This window comes from Numenius arquata, chromosome 3, assembly GCF_964106895.1.
Source record: "Numenius arquata chromosome 3, bNumArq3.hap1.1, whole genome shotgun sequence".
Classification (NCBI taxonomy): Eukaryota; Metazoa; Chordata; class Aves; order Charadriiformes; family Scolopacidae; genus Numenius; species Numenius arquata.
Genome location: NC_133578.1, coordinates 13,668,057 through 13,683,619, shown reverse-complemented (window position 1 = coordinate 13,683,619; position 15,563 = coordinate 13,668,057). Strand labels below are relative to the sequence as shown.

Sequence of the window (15,563 nt, the reverse complement as noted above, 5' to 3'; positions counted from 1 at the left end):
AAATCAGCCCATCGGAGGTCTGTCAGAACAACTATGTACAAAAATTCAGATGTTTAAGAACCTACTTTTTCATTACTCACTTGATACCTCCCAATATTAAAGCATCCGAGGCTGGAATCGGCCACATTGGCAAAGATCTCCTCATGAAGAGCCCTGCACATTAGGCAAGCTGCAACAGGGAGTACAAAACAGGACCACAAGACTTGTAAGAAGAGGAGAACCCAGCCAGAATGGCTGCAGCCGCGGGGAGAGAGCAGGTAACTAACACACAGAAACCAGAACTGGGTAAGAACAAAACCAACAGGATTTGTTTGATCTTTACGCGTGTCTAGGTTCTTGGACTCAGTTTTGGAACGCTAACCTAAACATATTTTTGAGATTTCAGCAGGCTATACAAATATGTTTAAGTATGGCTTTCTGTTGTTCACTTTTAATGAAGACTGCAACACAGACCTTGCTTCCTTTACATTCAATACCAGTAAGATTCTACATAAAAGCTTTTAAGGGACTAAAATACTGATTGCAATAAATATCTGCATGGCCTCCTTGAGCTGATGGAGCGCGCCAGTGAAGAGTAGCAGAAAGGTCTCTGAGAGGCACCGTTGATTGCTTCTAAGTCTACACATATGTCCACATATCTCCATTAACTGTGCGTTGAAACATCTGAAGAGGAACTGCTGTTGCTGTTGGTGGTCTGGGCCCTCTTTATGTACAAGTTTAGTAGCTTCATCTGAAAGAAACAAACAAGCATGAGGAGAAGATGCCAGGAAAAACAGGCGGACAAAAGTCGACTGTAACTCTTGAAAAATTGAATTCTGCAGTGAACTCAGTTGTGAGTGAGCCGGGCTCTCTGGAGGAAAAGCAGAGGCAAAGCTGAGCCTATCTCAGAACAGACAGAAAGAGGAGGGTATGCCTACTCCCACTGGAGTTACAGACAGGTTTAATGGGATTTAGAAAAACCTCTTGCATTTCACTTCAGTCACCATCAGTTCACAGCCCTCAGTCCTGCAGCCTGATGTGGGCAAGCAGGATTCCCGCGGAGGTCAGTGGAGCTGCAGGCACACCAGTGATCCGAGAGCCACAGCCCCTCCTTGGAAACACCCTGAACTCTCCATGCTTTATAAAAAAAAAAAATGTTCTTTTTCAATGACATTTAAATATGATCTTTAACTTGGTACACCTACTGAAACTGCGGCTGTTATGATTATATACTTCCTTTGCATGGGTTTGTTTTGCTTTTCTGCCTCACCACCTTAGCTCCAGATCCTGCAATGACTCATGCACACGTTCAACTTTAAACATGCAGGCAGCCTGCGTAAACCCTGAAGAATTACCCACATGTTTATAGTTAGTTATGTGGTGGAGTACATCCGTGGCACCTAGGATACTGGGATAATAAAGTCTCTACAGTATTTTATAGGGGGATTTCCTAACTACCCAAATATAATGAGGTAAACCTCAGCACCCATAGCTGTCTCTTTATAGAGCAATTTGGAGGCAAAAGAAATTTGTTTAAGGACAAGGCAACTCAATTCAGAAATAAAATCGAAGTGTCCTCAGTCTCAGGTTGTTTTGGTCTAAGACCACACTTCTTACCCAGGAAAGGAATTATTGCTTAAAAATAACAGAACAAAGTCCTCTGAAATAAGTAGCTATTCACATGCTGAGATCTATTTCAGAAAAAAAAAAATGCAGAACCCATCTTAAAATTTCAGAGAAATCATGGGTATGATTACTTCAAACAAGAGAAGAAATCTTGTGACAGCTTCCTGAGCTGCTCTGAACAGTAATCAAACTCTGCCCGCCTCAACACAAAACACCAGCTCTCTGCTGAAGGACAGAGCTGAGTTAGGACTTGGTTTCACTTGCAGCATCAGGTCAGAATCTGAGTTTTGCTGCTAACCTGACTCCAGGCAAAAAAGTCCTTTGAAGGCTCACTAGAGCTTGCTGGTGTCCCAGGAGGAAAGGGACACATCTGCCATGCCATTAAGAGTGAAGTTTTGCCTGCACTTCTACCAGCCCTAATCACAACCTGCTGCTGAGCAGACCTGCTCTCCCACCCGTCCCAGCCATGCGCTCCCACCACTCTTTGCACTAGGTTACCTGTGCAGCTGCAGAGCGGACTGAAAGCTAATTAATTCGTATTGCAGATCTGATTTTTGACCAGAACAGCGAGCTGATCCAACTCACTGCAGTCACCCCTGGATGCAGCGCTGAAGGGGCAAAGTAAACACGGCTGCGGCGAGGAGGACCCGCTCGGCGGCAGTCTGCAGTTACACAGGATCAAATGCGTCACAAAATTGATCCCTGAACCCCATCGAAATTTGCTTAGTGGGATTTCAAATGATCACACCAAGAGCAAGTGCTGTGCTGTTCTAGCAGTGTTTGACAGCATGAGATAGGATTTAACAAGAGTACAGCGAACTTGACCCAGAGCTACCATGAAGCCACTGGCCTTGCTGCTAGTAGTGCTAGCCATTCCGCCGGCTGTTACGAAAACGCCAGACACACATTGCTCTTGTACCTTGCTTCCCGTGAGTTGTGCGAGATGAGGTTTCAGTTCTTCTCCAATTACTGAATAAATTGCTACTAGGCAGAACACGCTAGCTTTACGGACGCTGCTTTCCGTATTGTCATAACCCTGGGAAACAAGAAAAAACCAAAAAGGTCAGAAGTCAAACAGCACTCACTAACGTCCTTCCAGAGCAATACACTGAAGAGCTGATGAACATTTTGCAAATGTGGCTGACCTAACAGATCAAGAGAAAGGCCCTGCTCAACGTAACAGTTTGCAGCCTGAATACTTAAAGATCAAGAGAATACAATCACCCAATACATTCTATTTGTTCCTTATGTTATTAGTTATTACTATCAGGTTATAAGTTTTTAATATCTTGTTATTTGTAGCATTAAGCAACAACACACAGTTTCCCAACATGAGCTTAAGACAATTCCTGTGTCCAGTTCAGATGATCACATGTTATCCTGGATGGTCAGGACTTTTTGGAGGGGAGCCCTTGTGCTCCGCACCTTGCCTTTAAAAAAAAGTCTCTTCTGACCCAAATCTAACACAAAGGAAACCAATTCTGCTCCAGCAGAGCAAAGTTACAGACAGAGACGAATTTAACACTATATATAACATCCACAATGACTGACACGTGTGCTTGTCTTAGATGAACTGCCTCTGTGAACTGGAGCTTTTTGATTACCTAACAGGTAGGAAATATTACATAAAAGAACATGTTGAAAGACCCATGTAGGTGTGCTGGATCTCTGGAAGCATCAGGAGAACTCAAGGTAGCCACCAGGTCACTCAGCAGCTGGTGACATCAGTCCTGTACTCCGGCAGAGATTCAGCACTAAGCAGCCACCCCATGAGGAATGCAGACATCACTTCAGCCTGTGGGATACTGGCTCATCCGGATGCAGGGTGACCTCTGCCGGGAAAGCCAGGAGGAGGGATGTGGCACAGCTGGGGCTGCCAGGCTGCCCAGTAGCAGGGCTGATATTCTAGCTGCAGGGCCAAAATACAGTCTGCTATCCCAAAGAGCGCTGAACTAGAAAAGCAGGAGGCCTAGGTGAGCTCAGAGAAACATCAAGCTGTTGAGGACTGAAGTGGGAAAAAGGCTGAGCATGGGCCCACAGCAGAACACCACCCACAGGGACACAACCCACTACTGGGAAGACAGCTGGGACACAGGGCTCTGTGGGTCCCAACCCAAAGGCTCCTGAACTCATCAGACGCCTCTGTCTGACCTCACGTTTTCCTACGGGCCTGGCATTTTGCTTATGTGTGCAACCCAAATTGCTCTCGTTGGGGCAGGCAGGTCCATGTGGTATTGAGGCCTGAGGGGGCTGCATCTCATCAGGCATTGGGCTGGGAAAGCCTTCCCCACATGCACCAGCTGGACCATCACCCCACTTCTCCATCCACCAACTTGCCCACAAGGCAGCAGTTGCCTCCTACGTTTAATAAATCACTCAAATAAAATGCTCAACAGAGTATTCGCTTGGGAGGTGACACAGGTTCAAAGCTCTCTTCAGTCTGAGGGTATCGAGATGCAGCACGTGGGAGAGCACCCCACAGCCCAGCTCCATTCCCACCTTACTCCTAGAGAGCCAGAGGACCAGGGCAAGTGGCACGACTCACCCCAGCCAAACCCTGTTCTTGCACTGACATCCCCATCTGCTCACAGGGATCCCAGGCTGCTGAACTGTGCACACTTGTGCTGCCACCATCCAACACTCCTCGCCTCCTCAACGGCTCTGCCAGTCCCCGTGGCATGGTAACCAGGCACATGGGTGATCCCCTCCCTATACTGTCCCCCAAGCCAGAAGGATCACAAAATATTTCTCAAACACAAGGAGTAGATTTCTTCGATCACTATGAGTTTGTTTCTAAGGTGAGGAAATATCACTGGCAGCTCCAAGATGAAAAAAGGCAAGCTAGGCTCCGAAACAAGATCAATTTTGAGACAAGGAAGCAATTTAATAAAACAAGTATAACTGTGTTTTTAAAGGCATGCTGCTCCCAAACTTTTCTGGTGCTTTGAGGCTACACTGTTCCGATTGTTGTTGCCAACAATTATGGCTAAAACTTTTTACAACAAAAGTTTAAATCAATACAGAATTGCCCGGTTCCCAGAGGCTGAGATTTAAGAAAAGAATTGCAAGAGCTGACGCTGCAAAGTTGGGACAAATGCTGGGATGCACAAGGGGAATTTCTGACTTTACTCTTGTCCTTCAGCTTTTTATGATCACAATGAGGAGGCTTCTTTATCCCAGTTCCCCACTGAAGCCTTACCCACACAAACATGTCTCCCCTTTCACATTGTTCCGTTAGTGTCACATTCCCTCCCCAGTAAACACACACGTTCTCTCTCCTCCCTAACATGGCTACCTCCCCCTTATTTCCTTCTTGCTCACAGCCTCATTCAAGCTGCTGGCACTGCCAGCTGTCTGTGCAGGGGAACAGAAGACAACATCGTTTCGGCCAGCACTGAAAGCTACATTCACAATGTAAGACCAAGCCTGAGCACTGGCAAAAACACAGCTCCCCACCCAGCCTGAGAGAGTTTTGAAAGAGGCTGAATGAACTCAGCAAGTAGCTCGGTCCTGATTTCAGAGAGGAAAGAGGAAAGGACTAGCCTGCCTGCTGGGATTCAAATTCAAGCGCAAAGTACAATTCAAAGCGCAGAACAGCTCAGCAGAATTAAAGGAGGCTACAAGATGCGTTGCTTGGGAGGTACTGAGACAGCATAAGATGCTGCTAACTCCTACTTTCAATACATTTCTTACATGGCTGCTACTGGCTTATTTAGGAGTCAGGCCAAGGTGTCAATTGTAAAAACACAGGAATATGATTTTTCTTTTCCTTAATACATTAAAACATCAAAAGCTAAATTATAAAAAGATCTTAGAGGGATCAAAACCTTAATTTACCAAAATCTGGCCCCAGACGGTCCACCGTTCTCTTAGATCACAGAACTCACAAATTTCTTAATGGTGGTTTGTGCTCAAGAGCATTTATGACATGGGATTCTGTACCTGTAACAACCCGGGAATGATATCGGGAAGGAGCTGATGCAACGATTCCTTGGAAATCCTCTCGATGACTTTCGTCTGCATTTTGATGGCAGCTAAATTAATTGGATAATCTGCAGTCTGAATGATGGGGCAAAGCACCTTGATGCATTGCTCAGGGTGGATGGAACTCGCCAGGGTGGAAGCAGCTTCTTCAGCAGCTCTGACGACCTGCAATGAAAGCAGAGCAAAATCTTATGTTAATGAGGTCACACATCACAGCCAAAACCACCGGTGTGACTGCCAGGAAGTGCTTGGGGATGCTCATTAACAGATCCACAGGAGGCTTTATCGAGAGGCAATTGACTCTGAGAATTCACATCTTTCACATCCACTGACGTCGTTGTTGCAGCCAGTGGTAAGAAGTCCATCCCGAGGATGATTTTTCTCCTCAAACCTTACAATGACTGACACCGCTGCACCTTTCAGTATGCATCTCACCTGCTGAGTGCTTGGGTGCCCAAGCTGAGACACCCATGCCTACACACAGGTGCGTCCTGCCATTTCCCAGCTAAACTATGCTGTAATCGTACCAAGCTACAGACACAAACAGGCTTCAGGGTGTCCCTGACCTGGCAGCTGTGCCCTCAGCACATCTAACTCATTAAGGCAGCACTGGGACCACTGTAAAACATGGGAGGAAGAACAAGTGGAAACAGTGGTAGCATCCACCCTTTGCAACTAGCCCGCACTGTAAAGCAGTCACACAAGACAAGGGAGATCCCAAATTAAACTCCACTCTTCGCCTGAGGGAAGGCAAATCCACAACTTTCACACTCTTCCCCAGTGGGGGAAGTGCTAGCTTTCCCCAGCCAGCTGAAAGAGGAGAGACCCGATTCTGGTCTCTCCTCCCATGAGAGTTTGGTTCATTTTACATTCTGCAGTAATTGGATAAAAAAAAACAGGATGGGAAGGCAGGTTTTCTCTTTTCAAGTGTCTGTGCTAATTGCCAGGCAACCAAATGAAGCTTCCCCTTGGTTGCGCTCTTCCTGGCCACAAACCACACGCTCTTTGCTCCCCATGTTCCTGTTTCAGTACAAAAGACTGAGGATGCTTTTGCTCATCTTTTCTCACTCCCCTCTTCTCAGAGCTTACTTTCAACAGAGGGTAAATTCTGAGTGGAGAAAGATGGCCCACTAGGCAGACTTAAATCCAACACCTCAACTCTAAGAAGAAAGAAGCATTCACAAATTCTCAGGCTTAGGATCTCCCAGCTAGCCCCAAGCAGTCCTTAACTCTGAGCCCAGGAGCATTAATGCAGCCTTTCACGGCACTTCCTCTTTCCTGATTGTGTGGGAAGCTCAAACACCTCCCACCACTTCTCTAACTCATCATAAGTTGAACTACCTGGGGTTGTCTGATGTTGATACTTTGCAACCAGCACTAGGAAACCCTTCCCAGGCAATCTACAAAAAAAGCAAATAAATCAAACCACAGGTCTCTTATCACTTCGGCTGAAGCCATAGCTGCTGGATTCTCCTCGTTCCCCTCTTCCAGACACTGTCATGGTATCAAACTCAGGGATTTCTATTTGACTAAAACAACCCACAGAGAGACGTAGCTCTGTCAAAGCCTCAAAAGAAGGTGAGCTTTCATTATTTCTAAGTAACTACTGTGGATACTGCATGAACTGGGAGTATTGGGAAGTTTATCTCAGTCCTTACTAAGACAAGAATGTCTCCGGGCCTGGACTACAAAACGTCTTCCAGGAAGGTTTAATTGATTTTAAGATAGCAGCAGTGAATAGTGACCAGAAGAGATCATCTCCATCTACAAAGCCTGCTTCACGCACAGTCTTAGTATCACAGCCACACCACTACCATTAATCTTCCACTCTTACTGACAGCTACACATCCCTGAAATGCGGAATGGCCAGAAGCTAGTTGCATACCCAGGAAATAACAATACTCATCCACTTGGCTCTTGGCATCCTCTAAAGCAAACCCAACAGTGAAAATTACCTCAGATACTTCACACAAGGTACAGGCAGGATGGTGAAGCAGACCTGAGACCTTGACTGCTTCTGTATCAGTGCCCTGTTTCCAGAAGAAAAGCTGTCAAACTGCTCTGACTACTTCAGGCCTTTCTCAGCATTTAATTATAACACTAAAACATATTCCAAAAAGAATGGCAATCCACAACACCGTCAATATTAAAAAAATTTCATCCTGAAAGATCTGTAAATAAGTAACCGAGCAGAACAGAATGCTTCTTTTCCCACTTCCAGCAAGTTTTCCCTCTTCCAGCTATTTCTGTGCTAATTTCTCTTCAATTTCACACATGAGAAGAATGAAAGTTAATATTTTTGCACAGAAGCTAGTACTAGCTTAGAAAGAAGCACTGTATGATTTTGTTGGGAAAGGAGAGAAACACTCAAGTACTTAAGGGAAACCTAATGCCATAATGCCATGCTCTGGTACCACAGCATCGAATTGCTGGAGTGGATGAAGTCAGGAGCTCCTAGGAGGTCTCCTTTACAGGAATTCACTTCTTGGCACTATGGCTTTTGACGTCGGCTTTCCCAGTGCGGAAACACTGCTACCGTAAAGCTTTCTAGAAACAATGCAGTGGACTTACAGAGAGCCCACACATCTTGCAATCAATTTAACAACATTCATGAGCAAGTCACTTTAGCTAAAAAACTCCACTATCTATAACTATTTGGACACAGGGCATTTGGGATTTTGCTTTGCAACAATTACAATTACTGTTAGTAAATGTTTTCAGACACCCTCAGAAAGAAAACGTGCATATACATCACAGCTCACTGAAAAAAATAATAATTTCTTTAACTTTAAATCTTCCTGGTATCCTACTGGATAAAAAAGCAATAATATTTTAGTATCCACCTAAGGTCACACTCTGACCTCAAATATACTACTGTAAACTCCAAACAGTATCGAGTAGGTAAAAATTTCAATGAGTAATTCCACCTGGGTTTCAGCTCCACATCCTGTTAGCACAGTTTACCATGCACATTAAGCTGCAGGTATGAAGCAAGTGCACGAGACAAAACCTTTCTTTAAAAGCCTATTAACCAATTCCAAGCACAAGGGGTTAAGAGACAGCTGTAATTTTTTTACAAAACAAGCCAGGGTTCAAATAGCAACACAGGCCATACCTATTTTGCACATCATAAGGTCAGCTGTAAAGGTGCAGGATTTATTTATGCCCCTGTGAGTACTTCTTTCAGCAAAGCTGCCCATTTCTAGCAAGGATCTGGCCGCATTTACCCAGCAGTTGGGTATTTCACATCACTTCTCCCTGCAGTGCCTTCCCTCTGAATACAGAAGGACGCATTACACATGTCCAGTAGGCTTCCTGCTGATATTAGCTTGTAAATGTGACAACACCAGGGAGACATCCAAGTCTTCTGAGAGCACATCTGGCAGACAGCGTCTGCATCTAAGCCACACTTCAGCAAACCCCTTAAGCGTCTGTTTAACTTTATTAACATGCTGAAGTCTCACTGACGTCAATGGGATTCAAGCATGTGCTTACATGCTTGCTTGAATCAGAGCCTCTGCAGGTAACGGGCTCCCAGCTCCCTTGGAAAGGGCTGGCAGGGGACAGATTGTAGGAAGGGGCAGGGCAACACCAGCTGAGAGCGAGCCAAAAGGACAAGCTCATCCCTGCGGGCACAGAAAGCCAAATGCCACCATTTTGCAATGCAAGTATCCCTATCCAAAAGGTCTTTCCTTCTGGCTTTGGCAGAATAAATCATTCAGCCACCCAGACCGACTCCACACCCCACGAGAGAAGGCACATCTCCGAATACTTACACAGCGCTCCCAGAGTAATGAGAGCTCACCTGGTAATGCCAGAGAAATCAGCAGCGTTCCCACATAGAAGGAAGTGCATTATCAACAGATACAAACTGCCAGGTCACTTGGCAACAAGAACGTGCAATTATAGCAGAGTTTAGCAAAAATATTTTGCCGTGAGGCACATGTGTCTTGCAAATTATACACACCATACAGTATCAAAAGATCAAGTATTTTTTTTAATCAGGGCTTTAACCTGACCAGCAGAGTGAAACAGCCTTAAGAAGAGTGGAAGAAACAAGCAAACAGCATCAAGCAACAGGTTCTTCCTCCCATCTTTGGAGGCAAGATCAAGAGATACACACTGGGAAAAGAGAGGAACAGCCCCATTAGGCTCATACTAACAGCAGACACCACAAGAAGTAGTGGTTATGCATCCTTTAAATATGAGAAAAAGAGCGCCCTTCAGTACATGCTCAGACTACGGAGCTTATTGTCACAAGAGGATTAAAAAAACCAGACGAGTTTACTGAAGAAAAACCAAAGGCCAAAACACAGAGAGGCCGGCAGAACCATTAGCATGGCAAGGCTGTAAGCTCCAGACAGCTGGAAGGAGGGAGGATATCGACGGGAAGCATCATTGCACGCTTGCTTCTTGCTAGTCAGTCAGGTAGGGTATCAAGTCAAGCAAACTTTTTGCCTAATGTAACATAATTATTCTCAGTGATCTCAGAAATATAAAAGAAAACTATCAAAGCTGTCAAATGATGATGGCAGTTGGAAGCAGCAAGTTCAAAAGGGTGGCTATGAAGCAAGATGTGCGAGACTAAAGAGAGCCTGCAGCGTTTTAAAAACACAGACACTAAGCTCTATGTAAGGTATGACACAATCATGATTTTACCTCCTAGTAGAAGCTTAGAACAAACCATGGCTTGAACTGGATAGTTCGATATAATTCAAAACAGGGCAGGTAGCCCAGGAACGCAGATCTAAAAGATAGTGTTTTGCCTTAAAGAAGCAGGTTTTTCTCCTTTCCAGATGCTCACCTTACACTCCAGATGCTAGAGACTTCTGCTGACACAACATAAGCTGACTTTGCTGGTGGGTTCCTTGAAAGACATCTGTGGTGCATTAGGACCTTCCCAGTGAGTCTCCCAAAAGTCAGAAATAGTTATACTTCCACCCAAGTTTGCTTTAGGGAAGGAACCATATTCACATGGCACAAAGCCACGTGTAACACACAGGTAGGCTGTTCACCTCTAGCAATGTCTTCTTAATGCTATAAAGGAGTAAGCTCCAGGGGTACAGGTCCCAGGAATATGCACATGAAATGCTTTCTGATTTCAACGGGAGGGGATATGCTGATGTGCAGCATTAGGAACAGCGTGATCAAGACAGCCACCTGTCACAGAGCCCTTTCTTTTAATAGAAAAGCCCATTGGTATCATCGACATTCTACAAAACTTGCTAGACAAACTTTGGATGACGATTCCCACTGGTTTACCTGGTTCACAACGCACTGCAGCCATGGGATCCTGTTCGCTTAAGACAGCCAGAACCAAGGCTCCATCTCTTCTGCTCAGCTATTCCTCCCGGTGCATTACAGATGTCGCTTGCTGCCTGATGGCTGCTGCAAGCAGCTTGTCTGTGGTAATCTGCCCTTGGTCAACAAGCAGCAACTTTCTAAAGGGTTTTGATGGTTTCATTTCTGCTTTGAAGTGACACAAACTACTGGCAAATAAGGAAAAGAAATAAATATATATCCTGATTTGCCAAAGGCAGAACATGCCAGGTTCATAGGTTACACAGAGCATCAGTGTAATATGCTAGGACCAAGCAGAGCAGCACCTGTACACCTACATGGGAGCTGTACATAGGACTGTACGCTGGAGTACTTTGCCACGGTTCCTAGTTGCACCATCTCTGCAGAAAGTCATAGAGGATGAGGCAGTGTAGGTAAAACCCCGCTGAAAACTTAGAGGCTTTGTACGCTATTGTGAAACACGCAGAGAAGTTCATTAAGCAGAACAACAAGGTTTTGCTTTCAGGCGGACAAGGCACACAGCTATGTTTTTGAGCCAATTTTTGCCATCTAGAGGTGGTTACTTAAAGCCTGCATAATCTAAGCTGGAGGGGATGGAGGTTTACCAATACCTAGCCAGGCAAACTCCCATCCCTGAAGGCTTTACAGTCTGATCCAGAGAGGAACAAACAATTAAGAACTTGGTTTCAAAGCAGGAAGTGGACTCAGCAATGGGGAGTGCTAAGCAGATGAAAAAACAATGTGATTTTTATAAGGTATTCAGAGGAGATGAAGTAGATTAGACTGCTTCTTCTGCACGCTAAGTTTTTGAAACGTGTTGGGAATTAGAAAAAGCACATAAACATATACTATGAGATATCAACAACTGCCAAGCTGCAGCGCTTGGCAGCTTCCAGCATGGACTATATATCAATTAACCTTGAAGACTGTGATCATTTAGTGCTTTTCTTCTTTAGTAAGCTAAGTTTTGCAGAAACCTACATAGATCACAGCACCATCAGAGGACACTTGCAAATCATCTTATTAACATCAGAGGCCAATCTAAAAGCACCTCAGCAAGACAGTAACAATTATCTACAGTTAATGGATGGCTGTGTTAGTTCTTCTTTTTCACCCTCTTTTAGAGGGTTACAACAAAGAATGTTACATCCCAACTACATGGACCTTCTTGATAATAAATGACCTAAATTAGATATCTAAGATATGGTACAATATCCTTTCCTGACACATAGAAAATATGCATCAACTAAGTCTACAGGCTTAGTTGAAGAGAAAAACAGAGTGGCAGAGACAGAAGCAGGGAATTAGCTACCCCACGATTTTCACTTTGTAACCATTTCCCAAGATAATGAACTATTTCTGTTTTAATATACTCAAGAAGAACTTCTACTCATTTTGCTGGTATGAATCTGAAGCAATGTCATATCAATGGTATTGGGTCAGCAGGCAGCATCTCTCCTTAGTTATGGGTGAGTAACTACACTGGAACAAATGAGTTAATATTAACTAATTGGCAACAGAAAGATGGTTCTCTTCCAAATAACTCCAAACAAAGAGTGATAAAAATCAACGAGATTTAATACCGTCCACAACTTCAATTACGTTCTAATGCTCCAAAAGTAAGTGAAAGGCATTTACATGTCAACCCCCATAAATATTTAGTTATGACTGAAGCAGGCTTGACTCTTCACATCACCCCATTAAATCAACAGCATTGAATAGACTGTTATACTAAAAATAGTATAAAAACAGGCTGAAGTTTAAAAATGCAAACTAAACATGGATCCCAACCCAGAGTCTTTGAGTCTGTAGCCTAGGGCCACGTTAATTTTGAACCTCCACGAGGTCTGTGCTTTGCCAATCTCCTGCATTTGTGCCCACAACAAGGCGCGACTAAGCATCCAACACCATGTACCAAGTTTCTCTCTCCTGTGTCCCTGGGAAGAGACGTGGTGCTCTTATGCTGCTCCACTGATCCTATACCTCGCCTTCAGCAACAGAAGGCACGAGTTCCAGCCATGGCAAAGACTGAACTGTCTAAAGACTTCAGCTTGGACACAACCAATTATCCAAGCATCCCAAGACACCCAGCTATGCTGACATTGTTCTGATGCTTTGAACTATGTAATCTGGAATGAAACCACAGGCCCTTTTGTTTCAGACAATCTTTAACTAGATACCAGCACTCAAATGGAGGAGGGGGTGGTATCTGGGTGGTGAATATGTTGGTTATAACTTGTTATTTGATCCCTCCTGACCACGCTGAACAGCAGCAATATTGGCATTTAGGAAGACAAATGAACCTTCTTGATTTCCAAAGAGCTGTCTCTTAGGAGAATGACTTCTTAGAGACAGTACCTGAGATTAAGGGTTCTGTACCGTGCTCCTCCTCAAACTCTTTACTCTTTGCTTGGGCAATTTAGACTGATTCCCCATGGACCAAACATAACAGAAAATGGGATCAGTATCCTGGGGCAATTAGCAGCCCCTGTGCTGAAGGGGAAAATCAGGTAAGAAAGATTGAAGCAGATACAGCTTGCTCAAAACAGTCATCTTCTGCTGACTTAGGCAGCCTGTTGCATGTTGAAGGATCTCAAACTATAAAGCCAGGATCACTCCTGTCTTCTACAACAAAGCAGAAGCAGCCCAGAAACACAACAAATCCTGGAGTGACATCCTATCAGGGCATCACTGGCACAAGAATTAACACTTTCCAAACCAAATTATATAGCAACTTTCCTCAAAATGAGCTTTTACAGTACAAAGGAAGATTTTATTTTATGTGGTCTAAGGACAGTACACCACTGCTCTTAATACTGCTCTGATTTACTGAAAAAGAAAACTGTAGGACGGACTGCTGAGATCTTCCCTTCCCTTTCCTTCTTCAGCTATTCTTTGAAAGTGCCCTTCAATCACAAACTGGTGAATCTTCACTTAATCTCCCACTCAGTGGGATCAAGTCAAAGGGAAGCTCCTCAACCCCTCCTGGAGACAGCAGTGCTGCAAAGTCAGCAGCGACAGCAAGCTGAAGGGCCACCACGGGATGGGAATTAGACCTTTTGGCCCAGGACTATGAGTTTGACCAACTGAGCCATGCCCAAATGGACCCTCAGTTAATTTTTCCCTGACTTAACTGGATCTGCAAGCCCCAGCTACAGGTAGAGACCCAACTGCAGGTTGGGAAACTTACATAGAATGAAAAATCCAACACCAGTGCCACCACTTAACACTGCAGTGCAGACAACTGTTTAGCAACAGACACTTATTCTTCTCTTCTCTTCCTCAGGAGGCAACTTATGCGAATCCTGAAGAACCTTTCCACACCACAAGCATGAAGAGCACAGTGTGGGGAGTACAGAGGCATGAAGTGTCATGTTTTCAACATTGTGCTTGATTTCTATAAAACCTACCAGTCCCATGAGGACAGTGAGTCCTGAGCGACATTAAAAACAAGACCAGAGACAATCTGAAAAGGTCCTGCTAGAAATGGTAGTTTTGGAGGACTCTCAGAAAAAAAAATATAAAGGGCACTGAGTCAAGGTGAGCTGAGAAATATGCAACCGGGAAAACTTGCCAATAAAAGGCACTCCTTCAGAACACAATGTTTTGTCTGACTGCTTTATCAGGAAATCAATTTACAACTGCTTCTTATTACTCTGAACTGAAAATGACAGGAGAGCAAAGGCTCTAAATCAAGGAGAGGAAGGCAGGCAGAGTACAGAAGTCCTCATTCACTGAAGAACTAAACATTTCATATTTTTGCATTTTAGAGAAATCCAGCCTGTTAGTTTCTTTCCCTGAGGGTGTTTTTTGTTTTGCTGTTTTGGTTTTTAGACAGTATGGTTTCTGCTACACACAGCTAACATAACCTTGTGCAAGTTACGCAATGATCTGAAGCAGTCTGATCTATACAATGATCTTTTTCATGGCCTAAGCTCTCCAGACAGAGATGCCTAAAATCGCTAGTTTAGGACAAGCCTGTTGCAGAGAAGAATAAGTGTCTTAGATTTCAAAGCAAGGACTTTGGTAACAAAGCCATCACAGACATATAGAGAAATTCACGTGGCATCTTCCAAGCTTTACTTCAAACTTGCAACATGCATGAGGTAGATTAAAAGATCCAGCTTGGAAGACAATCTACAAAGATTGACTTTAAATGTAATTTGAGTTTATTTACTTCAAATGTTTATTTTTGTTTTAGTCCAGAAGAATACGTTCAGTTTTACATACGAGTTTCTCTCACAAAAAGAAAATGCAATTCACTCTTCCCTTCGGTCCTTCCTCTGCCCCAGCTTCTGTTCAGCAGTGTGGCCTCTGTTCATTTTCTCCTGTTACTCACCAGTTCCCAGTTTTCCAGCACAGCCCAAATTTCACCATTCAGTTTTTATACACCTGGGCTTCGTGTTCTCCAGTACGCACCCTATCCTTACCTGCACAGATGGAAGGAGCATAGTGTCCCCAGGGTGCTCCAAAAAATTATTAAACATGCTTTTCTACTCAAGCCTCTCTTTTTCTACTCAAGCCTCTCCCAGAATGAGCATGGAAATCCTTGGGATTTCCAGGGAAGTTGCTGAGCAATGGCGAGATAGCTCCAGATCTACTTAAACAGCTCTGTCAGTCTCAATTTCTTCCCTCCCCACCTCAGCATGTTAAAATCCTGTCTTCATACTTGG

At 44.2% G+C, this 15,563-nt stretch overlaps 1 protein-coding gene across 9 annotated transcripts in view; it reads right to left on the bottom strand.

Annotated features, from left to right (window-relative positions):
- Nucleotides 1-313: 313 nt before the first annotated feature.
- CLASP1 (cytoplasmic linker associated protein 1) overlaps nucleotides 314-15,563 on the bottom strand; it is a 165,723-nt gene continuing 150,473 nt past the window's right edge. For all 9 annotated transcript variants that reach the window (XM_074145941.1, XM_074145943.1, XM_074145948.1 and 6 more), the window contains 3 exons: nucleotides 5,548-5,754; nucleotides 2,525-2,641; nucleotides 314-730 (listed from right to left, as the gene is read on the bottom strand). In XM_074145941.1, the coding sequence (XP_074002042.1) occupies nucleotides 644-730; nucleotides 2,525-2,641; nucleotides 5,548-5,754 (411 nt within the window). In that variant the 3' untranslated portion in view covers nucleotides 314-643. The remainder of the gene's footprint in view (nucleotides 731-2,524; nucleotides 2,642-5,547; nucleotides 5,755-15,563) is intronic.